This window comes from Scyliorhinus canicula, chromosome 10 (assembly GCF_902713615.1).
Source record: "Scyliorhinus canicula chromosome 10, sScyCan1.1, whole genome shotgun sequence".
In the NCBI taxonomy this organism is placed as follows: domain Eukaryota; kingdom Metazoa; phylum Chordata; class Chondrichthyes; order Carcharhiniformes; family Scyliorhinidae; genus Scyliorhinus; species Scyliorhinus canicula.
This window is the reverse complement of record NC_052155.1, coordinates 53,126,296-53,147,966: the sequence shown is the minus strand read 5'-3', so window position 1 is coordinate 53,147,966 and position 21,671 is coordinate 53,126,296. Positions and strand designations below refer to the sequence as shown.

The window sequence follows — 21,671 nt, the reverse complement described above, 5'->3', positions numbered from 1 at the left end:
TGACTGTTTACTCAGGGCCCAGTTGTCCTTGGTGAGCCTCAGTTGCCAGAAGATCTAATGAAGAACCAATGTCGGTTAGTGACGACGACAACAACCTCAGTAGTCGGTTCGCAGGGCCCGGAAGCATACTCCAACTCCATGTCTTCTGAAGTAAAGGTCCCTAATCCGAATAATAGATGTGAACTCTCACCCTGCAGTCCATCTCTCCTTCTGCGGAACATTGATAAACAGGTGTGTGATCAGTAGTTTAAAGTGCTGCAAATATAAAATGTTTCTGAAATTTTTAAAAGAAACATTAAGTGCAAATTATCTGAGCCAGAATGTGCTGTTTAAGCAAAATCAATAATGTCTGTCCTTTTTTACATTAAAACGGTGACATTGAGAAACAAAAATCTTTTCTCATTTTGTTGTGATTTGCAACACCAGGCAGCTAAATCAACTTGTTTAATTTCACTTTCAGAGTTCTCGCCTTACACAGTCTCTGGGAAACCTCATCTGCCCCTCCAGCCCTTCCTGTAGCTCTCCCTCAAGCTCTTCACTACTGTCGAAAGTCTGCACTCCACCAAGGCAATTAAATGGGCTGCTGAACAGGTGAGTTACTTTACACTGCAATTGGTCCTTGTGACTGAATTAAGAGCATCTTAAGTTTTTTTGAGTTACTGTTTGCACTTAAGTGCTTAGGATTTGTTATCAATTCAACTGTATAAATAACATTAAAAAAAAAGAGAGATTTGGAATGATCTCATCATTTGCCTCACTGGCTTTTATCTTCACATTTAAAGTTTGCATTCTAGTCCTTTGGACAACAGTTCGCTGGACAGCTCAGACACAGAGGAAATCCTGTGGAAAAGGCCTCGACTAGATGGTCTTACCATCCCTTCATCACCACCAGACAACAGTTGTGTTGCCGCCAGAGTTCGTCCTGTCCGGAGGTACAGGAAAAGGAGGCTGGTCAGATCTAACTTGGCATGCTACCTTGGTAGAAAGGTGTGTGACTCTCTCTGTCGGTTAACAAAAATTGCATAGGCCGGGATTACTGTAAATTCCCCAGTTCTTCAGTAGATGGGTTCACAATTTGATACTTTAGTGAGATGTCTTGTTCAAAATATCCCAGGTTTAGCCCTGGTCTGTGCAGAGTTTGTTGTTGGTGTTGGGTTGCAATAGATGTCAGTATTCCCAGGCCACAGAGTGGAAAAGGCAGCTGATGTTTTCATCCCTGATTGTGCTCTTGTGACTTATTTCTGAAAATTATATGCATGAGTGTACATGTGCAATTCTTTGGCTCATTGTGATTGAATAGCCTCCCGATATCACCGATATAGGTCATACGTGATGAACAATAAATGGGATGATGTACTGGTGTCCATTGAATTTTCCCCAATTTTGAATCTGCTCCTTCCGAAGGGAAGGTGAACATTTGAGTAGAACCTGTGTGGAGAGTTAATTGGCTGTGAGAAATGACTTACCCACTCTTGAGAACCAACCTGGACTGTAGAAGAGCAACAGCATCAAGAAGCCAAACTGGTGGTTGAGTGAGATGACGTTTTTCATTTACGGGATGTGGGTGTTGCTGTAAACCAGCATTTAATGCCCATCCCTAATTGCCCTTGAGAAGGTGGTGGTGAGCTGCCTTCTTGAATTGCTGCAGTCCCTGAGGTGCAGATACACCCATAGTAAGAGTATAGAAAGTGCAGGGGGGTATTTAAGACATTACAAAAATAAATTAGGAGAGCAAAGAGTGGACATGAAAAACCAGTGGTGGGCAAAATAAAGAAAAATTGCTTGGTGTTTTCTAAATATGTTAAGAGCAAGTGAGTAACCGGGAAAAGATAAGGACAAATTCAGGATCAAAGTGGCAAAATATGTGTGGAGTATTTTGCATCTGTGTTCACTATGGAGAAGGGCGATATGGATATAAAAAGCAGGGAGGGGACTGTGATATCATTGAACAGAGTAGCATTGAGATGGAGCAGGTGTTAGCGGTTTTTGCGGACTTAAAATTGATAAATCCCCAAGCCCTGATGAGATGTATCCCATGCTACTGTGTGAGGCAAAGGAGGAGATTGCAGGAGCTCTGATGCTAATTTTCAAATCCTTTCTGGGCACAGGAGAGGTGACAGAGAACTGGAAGGCAGCTAATGTGGTACCATTATTCACGAAGGGAAGTAGGGAAGAACCAGGTCATTACAGGCTAATGTGCCCAAATCAGTGGGAGGGAAATTATTGGAAAAAAAGTGCTGAGGGACAGAATTAATCTCCCCATGGAGAGGCAAGGATTAATCAAGAACAGTCAGCATGGCTTTGCGGGGGGGGGGGGGGGGGGATCATGTGTAACAAATTTGATTGAATTTTTCGACGCGGTGACTAGGTGTGTGGATGAGGGCAGTGCAGTTGATGTAGTCTACATGGATTTCAGTAAAGTTTTTGACGACAAGTTCCCGCATGGGAGACTGATCAAGAAGGTAAAAGCCTATGGGATCCAGGGCAATATGGCAAATTGGATCCAAAATTGGCTTTGTGGCAGGAGAGAGGGTGTTGGTCAAAGGTTGTTTCTGTGCCTAGAAGGCTGTGTCCAGTGGTGTACTGCAGGAACGGTGCAGGCTGCCTGCTGTCCGTAGTGTACGTTAATGATCTAGACATGAAATGTAATGTGGTAATTAGCGAGGAGGAAAACCTTAGATTACAAAATGATCTTGATGGGCCGAACAATGGAAAATGGAATTTAACCTTCAAAAGTGTGAAATGATGCATTTTGGGAGGACTAATAAGGCAAGGGAATACATAATGAATGGTAGGATGCTAGGAAGCACAGGGAACCAGAGGGAACTTTGAATGCATGTCCAAAGATCCCTGAAGGCAGCATAAGGCAGATAAAAAGGTATATGGGATACTTGCCTTTACTAGCTGAAGCAGAGAATATAAAACCAAAGGGATTATGATGAAGCTGTATGAAACACTTGTTAGGTCACAGCTAGAGTAGTGTGTGCAGCCCTGGTCGCCACACTATAGGACGGTTGTGATTTCACTGTAAAGGGTACAGAGGAGATTCACCAGGATGTTGCCTGGGCTCAAGTGTTTCAGTTATGAAGAGTGGCTGGATAGGTTGGGATTGTTTTCCTTCGATTAGCGAAGGCTGAGGGAGGACCTTATCGAGTTGTGCAAAATTATGAAAGATATAGATGAGGTAGATAGAAAGAAGCTTTTCCCCTTCATGGAGGCGTCAATAACCGGTGGGCATAGATTTAAGGTAAGGAACAGGATTTGAGGCAAAGCATTTCAACCCAGAGTGTGGTGAGTACCTGGAACTTACTGCTTGAAAGGATGGTCGAGGCTGGAATCCTCACCGGCGAGATGTTAGGAAGCACTTCTTCACGCAAAGGGTAGTAGAGGTTTGGAACTCTTTCCCACAACAGCAGTTCAAGCTTGAACAGTTGTTCATTTTAAATCTGAGTTAGATAGATTTTTGTTAAGGAAAGATATTAAGGGATAGGGGCCAAAGATATGTGTATGGAGTTAGGCCACAGATCAGCCATAATTTCATTGAATGGTGGGAGAGGCTCGAGGGGCTGAATAGCCTGCTCATGTTCCTATGAAAGGGTGGGAGAGGCTGGAACCCTCACAACATTTAAGAAGCAGTTAGATGAGCACTTGAAAAGCCATTGCATACAAGGGTAAGGACCAAATACTGGGAAATGGGATTAGAATCAATAGGTGTTTGGTGGCTGGCACAGACATCATGGGCTGAAGGGCCTTTTTCTGTACTGTAAAACCCTGACTCTGAGTGTGCATAGCCAGGAAGATCCCAGATTTGTTTGTGCATTAATGCTGACTTAGCCAAAGCTCGTCAGGAAAGTAGTGGTACGATACTAGGTTTGACTAAAGTGCATCAGGGAGAAGGTTACAGGGTTCCAATGTCTGACTGCTGTCCATCAGTCCCAGCTGGAATATTGGCTTGAGTACATGTTAGTCAGGTAGTGTTAGATTTAGCTCTGATCTGAAATGCTCAGAGATATTTCAATACTTGTTTTCTGGGCTTCTATCTAAAAAATGGCTGTGTTGGTGATGTACCAGAGGGTGTGCCCACTGGCTATTAAAACAGGCCCTTACAAGAGATAGCACTTTCAGTGGGAGAGGAGAGAAGAAAGGAAAGATATTATGATAGCGTTTCAAAGTTAATTTCAGTTGACAGTGGTTAATGTGTTCCTCGTATCTGACGCAGCAACCGTGGTACAATCATGCAACAGCCCTTACATTGTGTGATCCCTTTTCCCAGGCCCAGCGTCCCCTCAGTGTCAAATGTAGCTGTGACTGGCCCAACGTGTGCATTTTGTGTGGCTCCAAAACCCTGATGCAGACTATGGATCAGCCCAGCATGTCTCCACAGGAGCGTGTGGCTATAATGGAGCCCTGCTATCATCCCATATTGTCACTTCCTCAAGGTAAGTGTGTTTATGTCACTATTATATTCAAAACTAATTGTTATGTGATTTCCCTTGGAAGTTGTATGTCATTGGCATTAAATTAAGCAAATGCAGTCCGTCTATATGACCATAAGACATAGGAGCAGAATTAGACCACTTGACCCATTGAATCTGCTCCGCCATTCAATCATGGTTGATATTTTTCTCGTCCCCATTCTCCTGCCTTTGCCCCATAACCCCTGGTCCCCTTATTAATCAAGAACCTATCTCTGTCTTAAGGATACTCAGTGATTTGGCCTCCACAGTCTTCTGCGGCAAAGAGTTCCACAGAGTCATCACCCTCTGACTGTCGAAATTCCTCTTCATCTCTGTTTTAAAGGATCGTCCCTTTAGTCTGAGATTGTGTCCTCTGGTTCTCGTTTTTCCCACAAGTGGAATCTCTGCGATCACTGTATTCAAGCCTCGCAGTAACCTGTAAGTTTCATTAAGAACCCCCCTCATCCTTAAACTCCAACGAATACCGACCCAGAGTCCTCAAACGTTCCTCATACGATAAGCTGTTCATTCCAGGGATCATTCTTGTGAACCTCCTCTGAATCTTTTCCAAGGCCAGCACATCCTTCCTTAGATATGGGGCCCTAAACTGCTCACAATAGTCCAAATGGGGTCTGACCAGAGTCTTGTATAGCCCACAAGTACATCACTGCTCTTGTATTCAAGCTCTCTCAATATGAATGCTAACATTGCATTTGCCTTCCTAACTGCCGACTGAACCTATACATTAACCTTAAGAGAATCTTGAACAAGGGTTCCCAAGTCCCTTTGTGCTTCTGATTTCCTAAACATTTCCACATTTAGAAAATAGTTTATGCCTAAATTCCTCATTCCAAAGTGCATAACCTCACACTTTTCCACATTGTATTTCATTTGCCACTTCATTGCCCACTATCCTAGCCTGTCCAAATCCTTCTGCAGCCCCCTTGCTTTCTCAATACTACCTGTCCCTCTACAGATCTCTGTATTACCTGCAAACTTAGCAACAGTGCCTTCAGTTCCTTCTTCCAGATCATTAATGTAGATTGTGAAACGTGGTCCCAGCACAGACCCCTGAGGTACACCACTAGTCACTGGCTGCCACCCTGAAAACGACCCCTTTATTCCCACTCTGCCTCTGCCAGTCATCCAATCCTCTATCCATGCCAGGATCTTACCCGTAACTCCATGGGCTCTGAACTTACTTAACAGTCTCCTATGTGGCACCTTGTCAGAGGCCTTTTGGAAATCTAAATAAATCACGTCCAATGGTTCTCCTTTGTCTAACTTCTTTGTTAACTCCTCAAAGAACTCTAACAGATTTGTCAGACGTGACCTCTCCTTGACGAAGCCGTGCTGACTCAGTCCTATTTTACCATGCACTTCCAGTACTCCACGATCGCATCTTTAAAAATGGACTGGAAAATCTTACCAATGATTGAAGACAGGCTAACTGGCCTATTATTTCCCGTCTTCTCTCTTCCCCCCCCCCCCCCCCTCCCCCCCCCGCTCTCTCTCTCTCTTCTTAAATAGCGGTGTTATATTAGTCACTTTCCAGTTCTCTCAGAGCCTTCCAGCCTTCAGTGATTCCTGAAAGACCACCGCCAATGCCTCCACAATCTCTTCTTTTAGAACCCTGGGGTGTAGTCCATCTGGTTCAGGTGATTTATCCACCTTCAGACCTTTCAGTTTCCTGAGAACCTTCTCCTTAGCGATGGCCACTACACTCACCTGTGTCCCTTGATTCTCGTGGAGCTCTGGCATCCCTCTGGTGTCTTCCACCGTGAAGACTGATGAAAAGTAACTATTTGGTTCATCTGCCATTTCTTTGTTTCCTATTATTACTTCTCCAGCCACGTTTTCCAGTGGTCCAACGTCTAATTTTGCCCCTCACTTACCTTTTATATATTGAAAAAAAACTCATCTATCTTTTTTTATATTTCAAGCCAGCTTACACTCATATTTCATCTCCTCCTCTCTCCCTCTTAGTTGTCCTCTGCTTGCTTTTAAAGGCTTCCCATTCCACTGGCTTCTCACTAATCCTCGCCACTTTGTAGGTTTTTCTTTTGCTTTTATGCTTCCTTGACCTCCCTTGTCAGCAATGGATGCCACGTCCTCCCTTTAACATGTTTCCTCCTCCTTGGGATGAATTTCTGTTGTGCCCCCCAACTAACCCCCAAAAACGCCTGCCATCGCTGTTCCACTGTCTTCGCTGCTGGGCTCGCTTGCCAATCAACTCTGGCCAGCTCCTCGCTCATGTATTTGTAGTTACCCTTATTTAATTTATCTTCTGCCTGTTCTTGTATTCTTCTCTGCTTCCCATCCCTGTCTCCCTCACCCATTGCAATTTTTCAAGGGAAGGGTGTGCAGGTTTATTTTGCCTGAGCTGACCAGAATGACCGAATAGCTTATGATCTGTCAAATCTCCTGTGACTGCCATCGTATTAGTGTGCACTACAAAAATGGTCATTTGGAGAAATCTCTTATTTTATACGGAAAATCTGTTCGAATACAGAAGTACGCCTTTTCTCATTGAAATACGCAAAAGGAGACAGCTGATTTGCAAGCATCCTCTAAAAGCATGTCATTTGGTTTCCTTGGTGATAGTGCCAGGTGTAGAGCCCCGCCTTCTCTGCCCTCCACGCCGCACACTAACAGCGCATGTGTGTCTGCCACGTATGCGCTGTTATTGTGCAGGGCGGATAGGAGAGGGGCGGGGCCCCTGCCACCAATATGCACCTCGATGCCTCACATGCGAGACCGCGCGAAGGTCAGGATCGCCTGACACTGTCAGGGGGTCTTTCGCGCTGTATCTGAGGCATCGAGGTGCCTGGATTTTATTGGGATAAAAAACTTCAAGGGAGGGTGGACTACAGTAAGTAGACTCAACACAAGGTCTATCACTGATCTTTGTAGAGCACTGCTATGAATTTAAATGAAAGAAAATGCTGGAAATACTCGGGTCAGGCAGCATCAATGGGGAGAGAAGCAGTTAACATTTCAGAATTATTGGAAAGTCATTGATCTGAAATTTTAACTCTACTTCCCTCTTTCTGCACTGATGGAATGCCGCTGATAATATTATTGCACATTAAGTTTCAGCAGGATTCCGTTCATAAATGCTTGTTTTACTTGTGGAAACTGCGCTTTTTGCTTTGAGCATGAAACACAAATGCTGAAAAAGTAAACCTGAATCATGCATCTATTTAACCATACCTCTGCTTTCTACATTTTGTGGCCATTCTTTTCTTTGTTTTCTTTTACCTTTACTGTCATCAATCCTAATTTGAACATCAAATCTGTTTGTGCTCCTTCATGAAAATATTTTTTGAAAGAAAGAAATGCACGGGATTCCTTTTGTCTGTATACAGTTTCTTGTAAGAATTCAATTAAATTAATCAAGCGTTCAGGACAATTTTGAACTTCATGTAAAAAGGCGAATATTTTGCTCACATTTTTCATTCTTAGATTAACTGAATGTTTGAAACTTAATTTGAAAACTCATAATGATGTATATGTATGAAGGATTGAATTAGCATTTTCCATTTGTGTTTTAGATTTGTGCAATAAAGGTGTAAAGCTATACTTCAGATTGATGGGCATTTTTCCTTGGAAATGAAAAAATGTTTTTTGCTGCCAAAATACTGATTTTTAGTATCTGTAATACTGATTTCTGTTGGGCAAGGTTGGTAGCTCTGCTTACAGAGAGGTGACCAGTACACCAGTGAGAAAGACTATAGGAGAAAACTTCATTGTGTTGACCATTCCAAGTGGGAGCCAAAGATTTTCTTCCATTAAGGATATTTGCCACTCTTTCGGATTTTAAGATCGTCTGCTGTCAGCCTATAAATATGATGTGGAGAAGCCGGCATTGGACTGGGGTGAGCACAGTAAAAGGTCTTACAACACCAGGTTAAAATCCAACAGGTTTGTTTTGAATCACTAGCTTTTGGAGCACTGTTCCTTTACCTGAGGAAGGAGCAGTGCTCCGAAAGCGAGCGATTTGAAACAAACATGTTGGACTTTAACCTGGTGTTGAAAGACCTTTTACTGAGCCTATAAATAGCCAGAATAAATGCATTATTTTATGGGATGTGGTTGGTGCTTGCGTGGCCAGAATTTATTGTCCATCCGCAATTGCCCTTGAACTGAGTAGCTTGCTAGTCATTTTCAGAGGGCAGTTAATAGTCAACCATGTTACTGTGGATCTGGCGTCACATGTTGGTAAGATCAGATAAGGATGGCAGATTTTCCTTCCTAAAGGACATGCGTGAACAAGATTTTTTTTATAATGACAATCAGTTACACTTTTATTGTCACCATTACTAAGAATAGTTTTAGAATTCCAGATTGATAAATTGAATTTAAATTCCACTAGTTACTTCGGTAGGATTTGAAAATCTGTCTCCCTATTAGTCTGTTCCTCTGGATTACTAGTCCAGTGATATTGAAACATGACCCCATCTCCTCCCAAATTCAATTTCCCCAATTTGGAGTGTGGACTCGGAATCATTGAGTTGCTCGCCTAGTACCATAGCTATTTGTACTTCATGATGTGTTGAATGCAATGAATAATAGTTTCCAATTGTGTATGTAAGGGCAGAGGCGTAAACTTGTTGCTGAGATGTACTATTGTTTTGTTTACAGACACACCTCTTCATGTGCACTTTGAAGCTTTACTCAAGCAGGAAGAATATCAGAAACCACCTCAGAAATCCAAGTCTTTGAAGTCATTATCCCAAGTGAGGCAGAGGCCCCAAGACACTGCAAAGAAAGTCTGTCAAAAAATTGCCTCATCTCTCCTCACGTCAGCTAGTAAGTTGTTGGATCATTTTTTCATGAGCATGTCGCTGAAGGGCCGCATTGCAGCAAGGTTCAAAGCAGTGAGCTTGCACTTGTATTCATTATTATACTTCCAAAGTGCATTCACTGTTGCACAATTTGCACAAAGCAAGGTCCAGCAAAAGGCGAAAAGTGACCTTATCATTTCTTTTTTTTGGTTGTGTTGGTTGAGGAACAAGCTATAATTTATATATTGGGAGAACGTCATTGTCTTCAAATAAGAGTGTAAGAGAGCTGGGGGTGTCAGTTTAGCATCTTTTTTGAAAAACTGCACTTCTGAAAATACATATTCCCTCGGCACTGGCATGAAGTGTCAGCTGGGTAGTGTGCTCCAGGCCACAATGTGGTTAAACCCAAAACCTGACTCTGAGGTGACAGTGTAACTGACAAAGCAAGCTGGCATAAGGAGGTGAGAAAAGGTCATGATTAAATTATGTCGAATTACGTTTCAAAATTCTGTAGATTGTAGAAGGAAAATAACATTGAATGAGTTTAATAATTGCAGTTACAATGTGTTGGCAGAGAATAGATTAGAACTTTTGATCCATATCCTTGTTACCAAAGGCTGAGAGGATTTATATCCCGTTCAGTTTGAGCATTAGTAAAATGTGCTATGTTTCAGCAAGGAGGAGATTTCGTGACTTGTTCCTTGTGCTTGGATTTTTAAAAAAATTGTGTAATGATATTCATCATAAATCTTACTGATAGCAATGAAACATTTCACATCCAGCCAGCATTGAGCAGTCCTCAGAGTGGAAAGGTACCCCTGCAACGACCCATCAAATACTCCCAGAGAACACAGGTTAAATGCAGAGTAAAGCACCTTCAACACTGTCCCAAGAAACATACCACAGCATGAGTTTGGTAACGAGTAATATTTTCTCTCCACCATCCCAAATCTGATAGAAAATTAGAAAATACCGGCAGCACTTAGCAGGCCAGTCAGCACAAGCTTGTGTTTCAGCTGTACAGCCCAATATCAGAACGCATGGTGTAGCCACCGAAGTTGGCCACTTCCCGACCCAAAATGGCGATTTACAAAGCACGCAGGGAAAATTGGACACTTTAAGAAAGACAAGCAGTTTGCAGAAGTTCATGTGTATTCTGGCTGCAAAGAAAGCAGACAGCACCGAAACCAGCAGTTTGCATATTAATGAAGCGATCCCCGGGAACAATGGATACAACGATTAGCTACAATTGGGACATTCTATGGCAGGTCAGACTTCCCGGCGCCAACGGGAGTCTGAAACAAAAGGAAACAAACCAGTTAGGAAGAACCGCCCCACGATCGAGGGACAGCCTCAGTATTGGGGGATTCATGCCAATCGATTGAGATGAGACCCAATTGATTGACAGTAGGATCGGGGTCCGCCCAAAAGGGCACGAAGCCCCTGGGACCTATAAAAGTCAGGTCCCAAGTTTAGTTCGCTCTCTTAGCCGGCCCTCCCAGCAGAACACCTTTGTAGCAGCTCTCTAAGAACTTGAACGTGAGAAGGAGAGGCCTGGCCAACAGCTACACCGACAAGTAAGTGTCCAACCAACGCTCACTACGAGAATAGACACTCCTGACCCCTTAGCCCGTATCAACTGGGAAGCCTGCAGTCTCAGGATAGAACAAGAGGCCATTGTTCCCTGATCCATTGGGTTCCCTTATCGAAGATAAGTATTGGCTTATAGTGGTAGGAATAGTTTAGTCCGCTAGTATTAGTTGCATGAGTATCGATTTACTGTGTAAATAATAAATGTGATTGAACCTTACGAACTGGTGTATTGAGTCATTGATCTGAACTTGAACTTGAACATTGTGGCGGTATCATAAAGATACCTGGCGACTCTAGAGCTAAGGAATAAAACAGAGCCAATTAAGTGTTAGGCACACTCACCAGAACGAGCAACAATGGAAATTTAAGATGAGCAATATTTTAATAGTTGGAATGAAAGGGAAGGGATAGTTGACAATTTTCAGCAGGATGACCTATAACCTACTTAAGAGAAATTGAACTCTTGGATCTAATATGTGCAGCATGGTAGCACAGTGGGTGGCACTGTTGCTTCACAGCTCCAGGATCCCAGGTTCGATTACCGGCTTGCGTCACTGTCTCTGTGGAGTCTGCATGTTCCCCCATGTCTGCGTGGGTTTCCTCCGGATGCTCTGATTTCCTCCCACAAGGCCTGAAAGATGCGCTGTTAGATAATTTGGACATTCTGAATTGTCCATGTGTGTGCCCGGACAGATGCGGAATATAGCAACTCGCGGCTTTTCACAGTAACTTCATTGCAGTGTTAATGTAAGCCTACTTGTGACAATAAAGATTATTATTATGTTATGTAATTTCCTTGCCCTTCCCTTTAAGGCATTACATTCTCCTTCCTCCTCCAGTCCCTGCTTTAAATGAATCTGTGAACTTTCTATTTTGTTCTGGTGATGATATAGATTCTGCCATGTCATGTGAGAGTACCTTTAAGAAATAGGTCTTTATAAACGAGTGTGTATAAAAATATCTGTAGTGAGAGTACCTTTAAAAATGGGTGTTTACTACTGCAGTGATGTCAGAGAATGGGTAGAGCTGGGCTGTCTGTCATCTTTTTACTTTCGTTTTTGAGCAGGCTGCAGGTGTGTTATAGTTTCGTTTTCAGAGCTGGATAGCTGGAGTCACAGCCAGAAGTTGTATGAATCTCTCTCTCTAATCTAAAGACTGTAAATCAATTCTGGTGATTTCAAACTAATAACAGTAGTGACTTTAACCTGATGTGCTTCTGGTAAAAGGTGTTTTAAGTCGTATGGATGTTAAAAGGAAAGCTTAAAGGATTACTTAGTATTGTCGTCTTTGGGGGTTGTATTTGAATTAATGGTTGCTAAGATGTTCACTATGTTTCAAAAAGGTTAACTTGCGTTCATAGAATAAACATTGTTTTGCTTTAAAAATACTTTTCCATTTCTGCTCTATCACACCTGTAGAGTGGGCCTTGTGCTCCCCAGACAACAATCTATCAAATGTAGGTCAGGTGAACTCCATGATACACTTTGGGGTTATCTAAACCCTGGCCCATAACAGCCATGTTTGCTGATCACTGACCCAGTATAAACTTGCCCCCTCTAAACTATTCACTCTAAATTTATGTAATTTTTAAAAAAACTATCCTACTCCCACTGACATCTGAAACAGAGTTCTGAAGTCACACAACTCTCAGATAAAGAAATTCTCCCCTTTTCTATCCGATAAGTATGACCTCTAATTTTAAAAAGGCGCCACCTCATTCTGGACTCCCCCTACAAGAGGAAACATCCTTTCCACTTCCACCTTGTCAAGACCATTCAGATCGTGTATACCTTAATCAAGTCACCCCTGGCTCTTTTTTGTTTACAAATTTAGAGCACCCAATTAATTTTTTCCAATTAAGGGGCAATTTAGCGATGCCAATCCACCTACCCTGCACATCTTTAGGTTGTGGGGGTGAAACCCACACAAACACTGGGAGAATGTGCAAACTCCACACGAACAGTGGCCCAGAACCGGGATCGAACTTGGGACCTCGGTGGCGTGGGGCAGCAAAGCTAACCACTGCGCCACCTTCCTGCCTGCCCCTGACTCTTCTAAGCTCCAGTGGCAACCAGCCAGTCCAACCTTATGTCATATGATAACCTGCTCATTCCAGGTATCAATCTCATAAACCTGCTCCGAACTGCATCCAATGCAAGGAGACCCAAACTGCACACACTACTTGAGATGTGGTCGCACTAACTGAAGCATGGCATCCATACTTGTATGTTTAATTTCCCTCGTAATAAAGGATAGCATTCCATTAGCTGCCTTGATTACATGTTGTGCCTGAATACTGACCTTTTGTGACTCGTACGAGAACACCTAGATCCCTCTGCACCTCAGTATTCTGCAGTCATTCTCCAGTTAAGTAATAAATTTTTTTAGTCTCCTGCCAAAATGAACAAGTGTACATCCACATTATACTCCATCTGCCAGATTTTTGCCCACTCGCTCAACCTATCCATATCTGTCTGAAAACTCCTCATGTCTTCTTTATAACATACTTCCATACCTGCCTTTCGATGTTTGCAAATTTAACTACCATGCCATCACAACCTTCATGTCAGTCATAGATCATAGAATTTACAGTGCAGAGGGAGGCCATTCGGCCCATCGAGTCTGCACCAGCCCTTGGAAAGAGCACCGTACTTAAGCCCATGCCTATACCCGTAACCCAGTAACCCCACCTAACCTTTTGGACACTAAGGGCAATTTTGCATGGCAGTCCACCTAACCTGCACATCTTTGAACTGCGAGACGAAACCGAAGCACCCGGAGGAAACCCGTGCAGCATCGGGGAGAAAGTGCAAACTCCACACGGACAGTCAGCCGAGGCCAGAATTGAACCCAGAACCCTGGAGCTGATCTAAATTGTAAAATGTGGCGGGGCCAGCACAGACCCCTGCAGGACCTCACTCGTCACATCCTACGAATCAGGCAGAGACCTATTTATGCATACTCATGTTTTTTGCCAGCCAGCCAATCTTCTATACAGCCAAATCTTTATTTTTCTTAAATTTAAAGTTGCCAGTTCATTTTATTTTTCAATTAAGGGGCAATTTAGCGTGGCCAATCCACCTACTCTGGAATCTTTGAGTTGTGGACCCATGCAGAAACGGGGAAAATGTGCAAACTCCACATGGACTGTGACCCAGGGCCAGGATCGAACCTGGGTCCTCAGCGCTGTGAGGCAGAAGTGCTATAAACCACCGTGCCATCGACTGCCCTCAGCCAAATATATTACCGCTGCACCATTAGCTTTAATTTTTTGCAATAACCTTTCATGTGGCCTCTTATCAAATGCCTTCTGGAAATCAAAGTACAGTATGCCGATAGGCTTCCTTTTAGCCGCAGTACATGTTACTCCTTCAAAGAACTCTGATAAATTGGTCAAACATGATTTCCCTTTCACAAAACCACTTTGACCACTCCCGGTTACCTTGAATTTTTCTAAAGTGCCCACCTATATCCTCTTTAAAATGGATTCTTGCACCTTCCCTATGTCTGACATCAAGCTAATCGCCCTTTATAGAATCCCTGCAGTACAGGAGGCCATTCAGCCCATCGAGTCTGCACCGACCCGCTGAAAGAACACCCTACCTCGGCCCATTCCCCCACCCTATCCCCACAAGCCTATTTAGGAGACATTTAGCGTAGCCAATACTAGGGCTGTTTAGCACAGGGCTAAATCGCTGGCTTTGAAAGCAGACCAAGCAGGCCAGCAGCACGGTTCGATTCCCATAACAGCCTCCCCGAACAGGCGCCGGAATGTGGCGACTAGGGGCTTTTCACAGTAACTTCATTTGAAGCCTACTCGTGACAAGCGATTTTCATTTTCATTTCATTTCATCTATCCTGCACAATCTTGATATGAGAGAGGAAACTGGAGCACCCGGTGAAAACCTATGCCATTTTCCTTTTTTCTACCATCATAAGGTCAGAAGTGGGGATGTTTCCAATTGACTGCACAATGTTCAGCACCATTCTTGACTCCTCAGATAGTGAAGAAGTCCATGTCCGGACCTGGACAATATCCAGGCTTGGGCTTACAAGTCCCAGCAATGACCATCTCCTACAAGAGAGGATCTATCCATTGTCCCTTGACATTCGATGGAATTACCATCGCTGAATCCCCCACAAACTGAACTGGACTAGCCATATTAATACTGTGGCTACCACGGCAGGTCAAAGACTAGGAATCCTACGGCGACTAACTCACCTGCAGACCAACATTCCCCAAAAAACCCTGACCACCATCTGCAAGGTGCAAGTCAGGAGTGCAATGAAATGTTCTCCACCTGCCTGGACGAGAGCAGCTCCAAAAACACTCGAGAAGCTCAACACCAGGGCAGCATGGTGGCGCAGTGGTAGCACTGCAGTTTCACAGCGCCGAGGTCCCAGGTTTGATCCCGGCTCTGGGTCACTGTCCGTGTGGAGTTTGCACATTCTCCCTGTGTTTGCGTTGGTTTCACCCCCACAACCCAAAGGTGTGCAAGGTAGGTGGATTGAACATGCTAAATTGCTCCTTAATTGGAAAAATGAATTGGGTACTCTAAATTTATAAAGAAAAAAAAAAGGAGCTCAACACCATTTAGGACAAAGCAGCCCACCTGATTGCTCCTCAGTGGCAGCTATATGTACAACTACAAGATGCACTGCAGTAACCTACCAAGGTTCCTGAGACAACGCCTTCCAAACCCACAACTACTACCATCTAGAACAAAGAAAAATACAGCACGGGAACAGGCCCTTTGGCCCTCCAAGCCTATGCCGACCTTGCTGCCCATCTAAACTAAAATCTTCTACACTTTTAGGGTCCGTATCCCTCTATTTCCCATCCTATTCATGAATTTGTCAAGATGCCCCTTAAATGTCCCTGCTTCCACCACCTCCTCCGGCAGCAAGTTCCAGCCACCCGCTACCCTCTGTGTAAAAAATCTTGCCTCGTGCATCTCCTCTAAACCTTGACCCTCGCACCTTGAACCTATGCTCCCCAGTAATTGACCCCTCTACCCTGGGAAAAAGTCTCTGACTATCCACTCTGTCGATGCCCCTCATAATTTTGTAGACCTCTATCAGGTCGCCCCTCAACCTCCTTTGTTCCAGTGAAAACAAACTGAGTTTATTCAACCTCTCCACATAGCTAAAGCCCTCCATACCAGGCAACATCCTGGTAAATCTCTTCTGCACCCTCTCTAAAGCCTCCACATCCTTCTGGTAGTGTGGAGACCAGAATTGAACACTATACTCCAAGTGTGGCCTAACTAAGGTTCTATACAGCTGCAACATGACTTGCCAATTGTTGTACTCAATGCCCCGGCCAATGAAGGCACGCATGCCGTATGCCTTCTTGACTACCTTCTCCACCTGTGTTGCCCCTTTCAGTGACCTGTGGATCTGTACACATAGATCTCTCTGACTGTCAATATTCTTGAGGGTTCTACCATTCACTGTATATTCCCTACCTGTATTAGACCTTCCAAAATGCATTACCTCACATTTGTCCGGATTAAACTCCATCTACCATCTCTCCGCCCAAGTCCCCAAATGATCTAAATCCTGCTGTATCCTCTGACAGTCCTCATTGCTGTCTGCAATTCCACCAACATTTGTGTCATCCGCAATCTTAGTAATCAGACCAGTTACATTTTTCTCCAAATCATTTTATATAGACCACGAACAGCAAAGGTCCCAGCACTGATCCCTCCGGAACACCACTAGTCACAGCCCTCCAATCAGAAAAGCACCCTTCCATTGCTACACTCTGCCTTGTATTACCTAGCCAGTTCTGTATCCATCTTGCCATCTCACCTCTGATCCCGTGTGACATCACCTTTTGTACCAGTCTGCCATGAGGGACCTTGTCAAAGGCCTTACTGAAGTCCATATAGACAACATCCACTGTCCTACCTGCATCAATCATCTTTGTGACCTCCTCGCAAAACTCAATCAAGTTAATGAGACACTACCTCCCCTTCACAAAACCGTGCTGCCTCTCGCTAATAGGTCCACTTGCTTCCAAATGGGAGTAGATCCTATCTTGAAGAATTCTCTCCAGTAATTTCCCTACCACTGACGTAAGGCTTACTGGCTTGTAGTTCCGGTCAAGAGCAACAGATACCTTGGAACCCCAACACCTGGAGGTTCCTGTCCATGTCACTCACCACCCTGACTTGGAAATATATCGCTGTTCCTTCACTGTCGCTGGGGAAATATCCTGGAACTCCCTCCCTAACAGCACAGTGAATGTACCTGCACCTCAAATACTGCAGCGGATCAAGAAGGCAACTCGCCACCATCTTTTGAAGGGCAACTAGGGATGGGCAATAAATACTGGCCGAACCAGCGATGCCCACATCCTGTAAATGAAAAAAAATTATCACCCTCTTTTAAGACCCGAGGATGAAGTCCACCTGGACCCAGAGATTTGTCTGGCCACAGCTCTCACCAGTGTGCTCAGGACACCTCCCCAGTGATTGTAATTTGAGAAAGCTCCTCTCTCCCTTGCATCTCCATCTATTTATGACTGGAACGTTTTCTTGTATCCTCTATTGTGAAGACAGAAACAAAAGATTTGTTTGTTTCACCCTTCTTTTCCTTCCTATCGACTATTAACTCCCCACTCTTGCTCTAGAGCAGTGCTTCTCAAAGTGTGGTACGCGTACCGGTGCCGGTACGCGAGCCATCGTCTGCCGGTACGTGGAGTGTTTCCAGAGAAGAAAGAGACAGTAATCCTGGATTGGCTTGTTTCGCTCACCGGTCCCTGGCACATTGAAAAAAAAACTGCCGGTCCGCCACATCAGATAGTTTGAGAAGCACTGCTCTAGAGGACCTCCACTCCCTTTTCTTTTTTCCTGTTTAAATACCTGTTGAAACTCCAACTGGATTCCTCTCATATTCTAATTTCTTTCTCTCGATTGTCCTTTTAGTCATTCCCAGATGTTCTTTAAATTCTGACCAATCGTCTGACCTGCCACTCATCTTTGCGCAGTTATAAGCTTTTCCTCAATTCTAATGCTTACCGTAACTTGAGTTAACCACGGATGGTGGGCCCTCCCTTTGGATTTTTTTAATGGGAAAGGTTGTAGATTTTTATGGAAGGGTGAGCTAGATGGGCCACAGGGCTCCCCTAATCTATTCTGATCCATTTATTACTCCCTCAGAATATGTGCAAAGCAGAAATGGATCAGAAAAGGTCTTCAAACAGCAACTAGATCACTGGCAGCCTACCTCCAAAACAGAGATTGATCCTTTCACGGATAAACTCAACGCACAGATAAAGAAGCAGCGGTCATCTGTCCACTTGGGTAAGTAACCTGCGTATAAATGCCCAATATGTTGACTTCACCAAGCAGTGTGGTTTATTTCTGGTGGGGTTTGATTTGATTGTCAGTGGTCAGAACCCTGTCTTCGGCAATCGATTTCTGCATTTGATCAGGCCAGTTTGGGCATTTTTAATATTCTCATTCTTTATCCATCATCTTCTCTTCAGAATTCCAGCCTTCTGTACCTTGCCCAAAGTGACTAATCTTTATCCGTCAGGGGACGGGTAACAGGCTGGGATGAAGAGGAGGAGGAAGGAAGGAGGGAAGAGTGGGGACCTTAATAATGCATTACCTGTTATCTTCCAACACATAGATAGGAATAAATAATGTACTGAGTACTTTCTAACTTTGTGTTACTTCCACACAGCGCTCAGTAAACGACACAAAGCAACTTCAAGTTCATCCCCATCATCACTGAATCCCCAGACTCCAAAATCCAGTTCAATGATGCACCTGTCGCCTTTGTACACCGATACGCTGCCTTCAGTCGTGCACAGCCAACCAGCATCATCCACCACTTCTACAACAGTAAGTTTAAGCATAAGTTTATGATTTGAAATGCATCTAGTACTGGAGAAACTTAAGGATGTAAAATCTAACAAATCCCAGTACTTGACTGCCTACATCCTCGGGAGTTCTAAAAGATATAGCTGGAGAGGTAGTGATTGCACTGCTTATGATTTTCCAAAATTCTCTAGATTGTGCAATGATCTCAGCAGGCTAGAAGTTAGCAAATGTAACACTGCTATTCAAGAAATGAGGGAGAGAGAAAACTGAAAACTGCAGGCCAGTTAGTCTGACAACACCCATTGGGAAAGTGCTGGAATTTATTAAGGCAGTCTTTAAAATGTGCTTGGAAAATCATGGCATAATTAGAACAAGTCAACATTGATTTATGAAGGAGGAACCTTGATTGACAAATTTATTAGTGTTTCTTGAGGATGTAACTGGTAGAGTAGATAAAGGGGAACCAGTTGAAGTAGTATACTTCAATATTCAAAAGACATTTGATAAGGTGCTGCACAAAAGATTAACATGTAAGATAAGTGCTTATTGAGTTGTGTTTTTTTTAAACATAAATAGGGATTGATTAATGGAGAAGAAGCAAAGAGTAGACATTTTAAAGTTGGCAGGCTGTGACTAGTGGAGTGCTGCAATGGTCAATGCAGGGATCTCGGCTATTTACAATCTATATCAATGACTTAGACCAATGGTATTCAACAACAAGATAATGAGGACCAATTGCGATATTGGGTCACAAGTAGAATTTTAAAAATATTTGTTATTCATACAATTTATTTCTTCAGAAAGGTCTCAGGTTCAGGACTTGCGCAAGCGCTTTAACATATATTTGGATTTCCAGAAAGCCTTTGACAAGGTGCCACACAAAAGGTTGCTGCATAAGATACAGATGCATGGCATTAAGTGTAAGTAGTAACATGGATAGAGGATTGGTTAATTAATAGAAAGCAAAGAGTGAGGATTAATTGACGTTTCTCTGGTTGGCAATCGGTAGCTAGTGGTATCCCTCCGGGATCAGTGTTGGGCCCACAATTTAGTTTGATGATTTGGAGTTGGGAGCCAAGGGCAATGTGTCCAAGTTTGCAGACGACACTAAGATGAGTGGTAAAGCAAAAAGTGCAGAGGATACCAGAAGTCTGCAGAGGGATTTGGATAGTTTAAGTGAAATGGGCTAGGGTCTGGCAGATGGAATACAATGTTGACAAATGTGAGGTTATCCATTTTGGTAGGAATAGCAGCAAAAGCAATTATTATTGAAATGATAAAATATTAAAACATGCTGCTGTGCCGAGAGACCTGGATGTGCTTGTGCATGAGTCACAAAAAGTTGGTTTACAGGTACAACAGGTGATTAAGAAGGCAAATGGAGTTTTATCCTTCATTGCTAGAGGGATGAAGTTTAAGTTTTGGTCTCCTTACCTGAGAAAGGATGTACTGGCGCTGGAGGGTGTGCAGAGGAGATTCACTACGTTAATCCCAGAGCTGAAGGGGTTGGATTACGAGGAAAAGTTGAATAGACTGGGACTGTACTCGTTGGAATTTAGAAGGACGAGGGGGGAATCTTAAAGAAATATATAAAATTATGAAGGGAATAGATAGGATAGATACGGGCAGGTTGTTTCCACTGGCGGGTGAAAGCAGAACTAGGGGGCATAGCCTCAAAATACGGGGGAGTAGATTTAGGACTGAGCTTAGGTGGAACTTCTTCACCCAAAGGGTTGTGAATCTATGGAATTCCTTGCCCAGTGAAGCAGTTGAGGCTCCTTCATTTAATGTTTTTAAGATAAAGATAGATAATTTTTTGAAGAATAAAGGGATTATGGGTTATGGTGTTCGGGGCAGGAAAGTGGAGCTGAGTCCACAAAAGATCAGCCATGATCTCATTGAATGGCGTAGCAAGCTTGAGGGGCCAGATGGCCTACTCCTGCTCCTAGTTCTTAGGTTCTTATAACATCTACATTAAGCAACAAAATGGGTCTATATTATCTGCATTCCGTCGGGTCTTTCTCTTTTTTGGGTATAAGCTATATGGTATCAGCTATTATCGTAGTAGGCAGGGAGCCCCTCACTAGCGAATCTGCGAACATCTCCCATTTGTGCGGGGCCAAAGCTGGTGTGAATATTTTCATAGAAGTCTGCCGGGAACCCATCTGGTCCCGGTGCCTTCCCCGCCAGCATGAAGTCGATGCTCTCCATGACCTCTCCCAGTCTATCGGCGCTTCCAGTTTCCTCCACCTATCGTCCCCCAAGACTGGCATGTCCAGTCCATCAAAGAATTGTTTCATTCCCATGTCCTCGTCGGGGGGCTCAGAGATGTACAGTCCCCGGTAGAAGGCCTCAAATGCTTGGTTGACCTTCTTCGGATCGGCTCTCAGTCTGCCTCTGCTGTCTTTTACCTGGGCTATCTCCCTTGTGGCTGCTCGCTGATGAGCCAACAGGCGGCTCGCCTTCTCTCTATGTCCATAGAAGATCCCCTGTGTCTGGCGGACTTGGTGCACTGCCTTCCTGGTAGATAGCAGATTAAAGGCCATTTGCAGCTTTTTCCTCTCCGCCAGAAGCTCTATGGTTTGGGCCTCAGCGTATTTTCTATCGCCCTCCAGGATGGAGTCGATCAGTTGTTGCCTAGCTGCCCTCTCTTCCCTATTTCTACGAGCCTTGTAGGCTATAATCTCTCCTCTAATCACTGCTTTCAGTGCATCCCAGAACCTGGAAGGTGAGACTTCCCCATTCTGGTTGTTCGTGATGTACTCGTCCATGGCCTGTGATGATTTCTGGCAGAAGACCTTGACGGCCAAGAGGTTTGTGTCCAACCTCCAAGCGGGGCATTGGGCACGGTCCGTCTCCAACCTCGCATCCATGTAATGCGGAGCGTGGTCAGAGATGACTATTGCGGAGTATTCTGCTCTTCCTCTTTTTGGAAGCACCGATTTCCCCACTACAAAGAGGTTGATACATGTGTATACCTTGAGCACCAGTGAAAAGAA

The 21,671-nt window shown here is 43.9% G+C and overlaps 1 protein-coding gene across 3 annotated transcripts in view; it reads left to right on the top strand.

Annotated features, from left to right (window-relative positions):
* The window catches only part of LOC119972369 (KAT8 regulatory NSL complex subunit 1-like), a 341,283-nt gene that overhangs the window by 270,197 nt on the left and 49,415 nt on the right, over window positions 1-21,671 (top strand). For 2 of the 3 annotated variants that reach the window (XM_038808945.1, XM_038808943.1), the window contains 7 exons: window positions 16-231; window positions 461-591; window positions 783-987; window positions 4,274-4,439; window positions 9,102-9,269; window positions 18,004-18,147; window positions 18,533-18,693. In XM_038808945.1, coding sequence (XP_038664873.1) covers window positions 16-231; window positions 461-591; window positions 783-987; window positions 4,274-4,439; window positions 9,102-9,269; window positions 18,004-18,147; window positions 18,533-18,693 — 1,191 coding nt within the window. The remainder of the gene's footprint in view (window positions 1-15; window positions 232-460; window positions 592-782; window positions 988-4,273; window positions 4,440-9,101; window positions 9,270-18,003; window positions 18,148-18,532; window positions 18,694-21,671) is intronic. The other variant, XM_038808944.1, reaches the window with a different exon arrangement.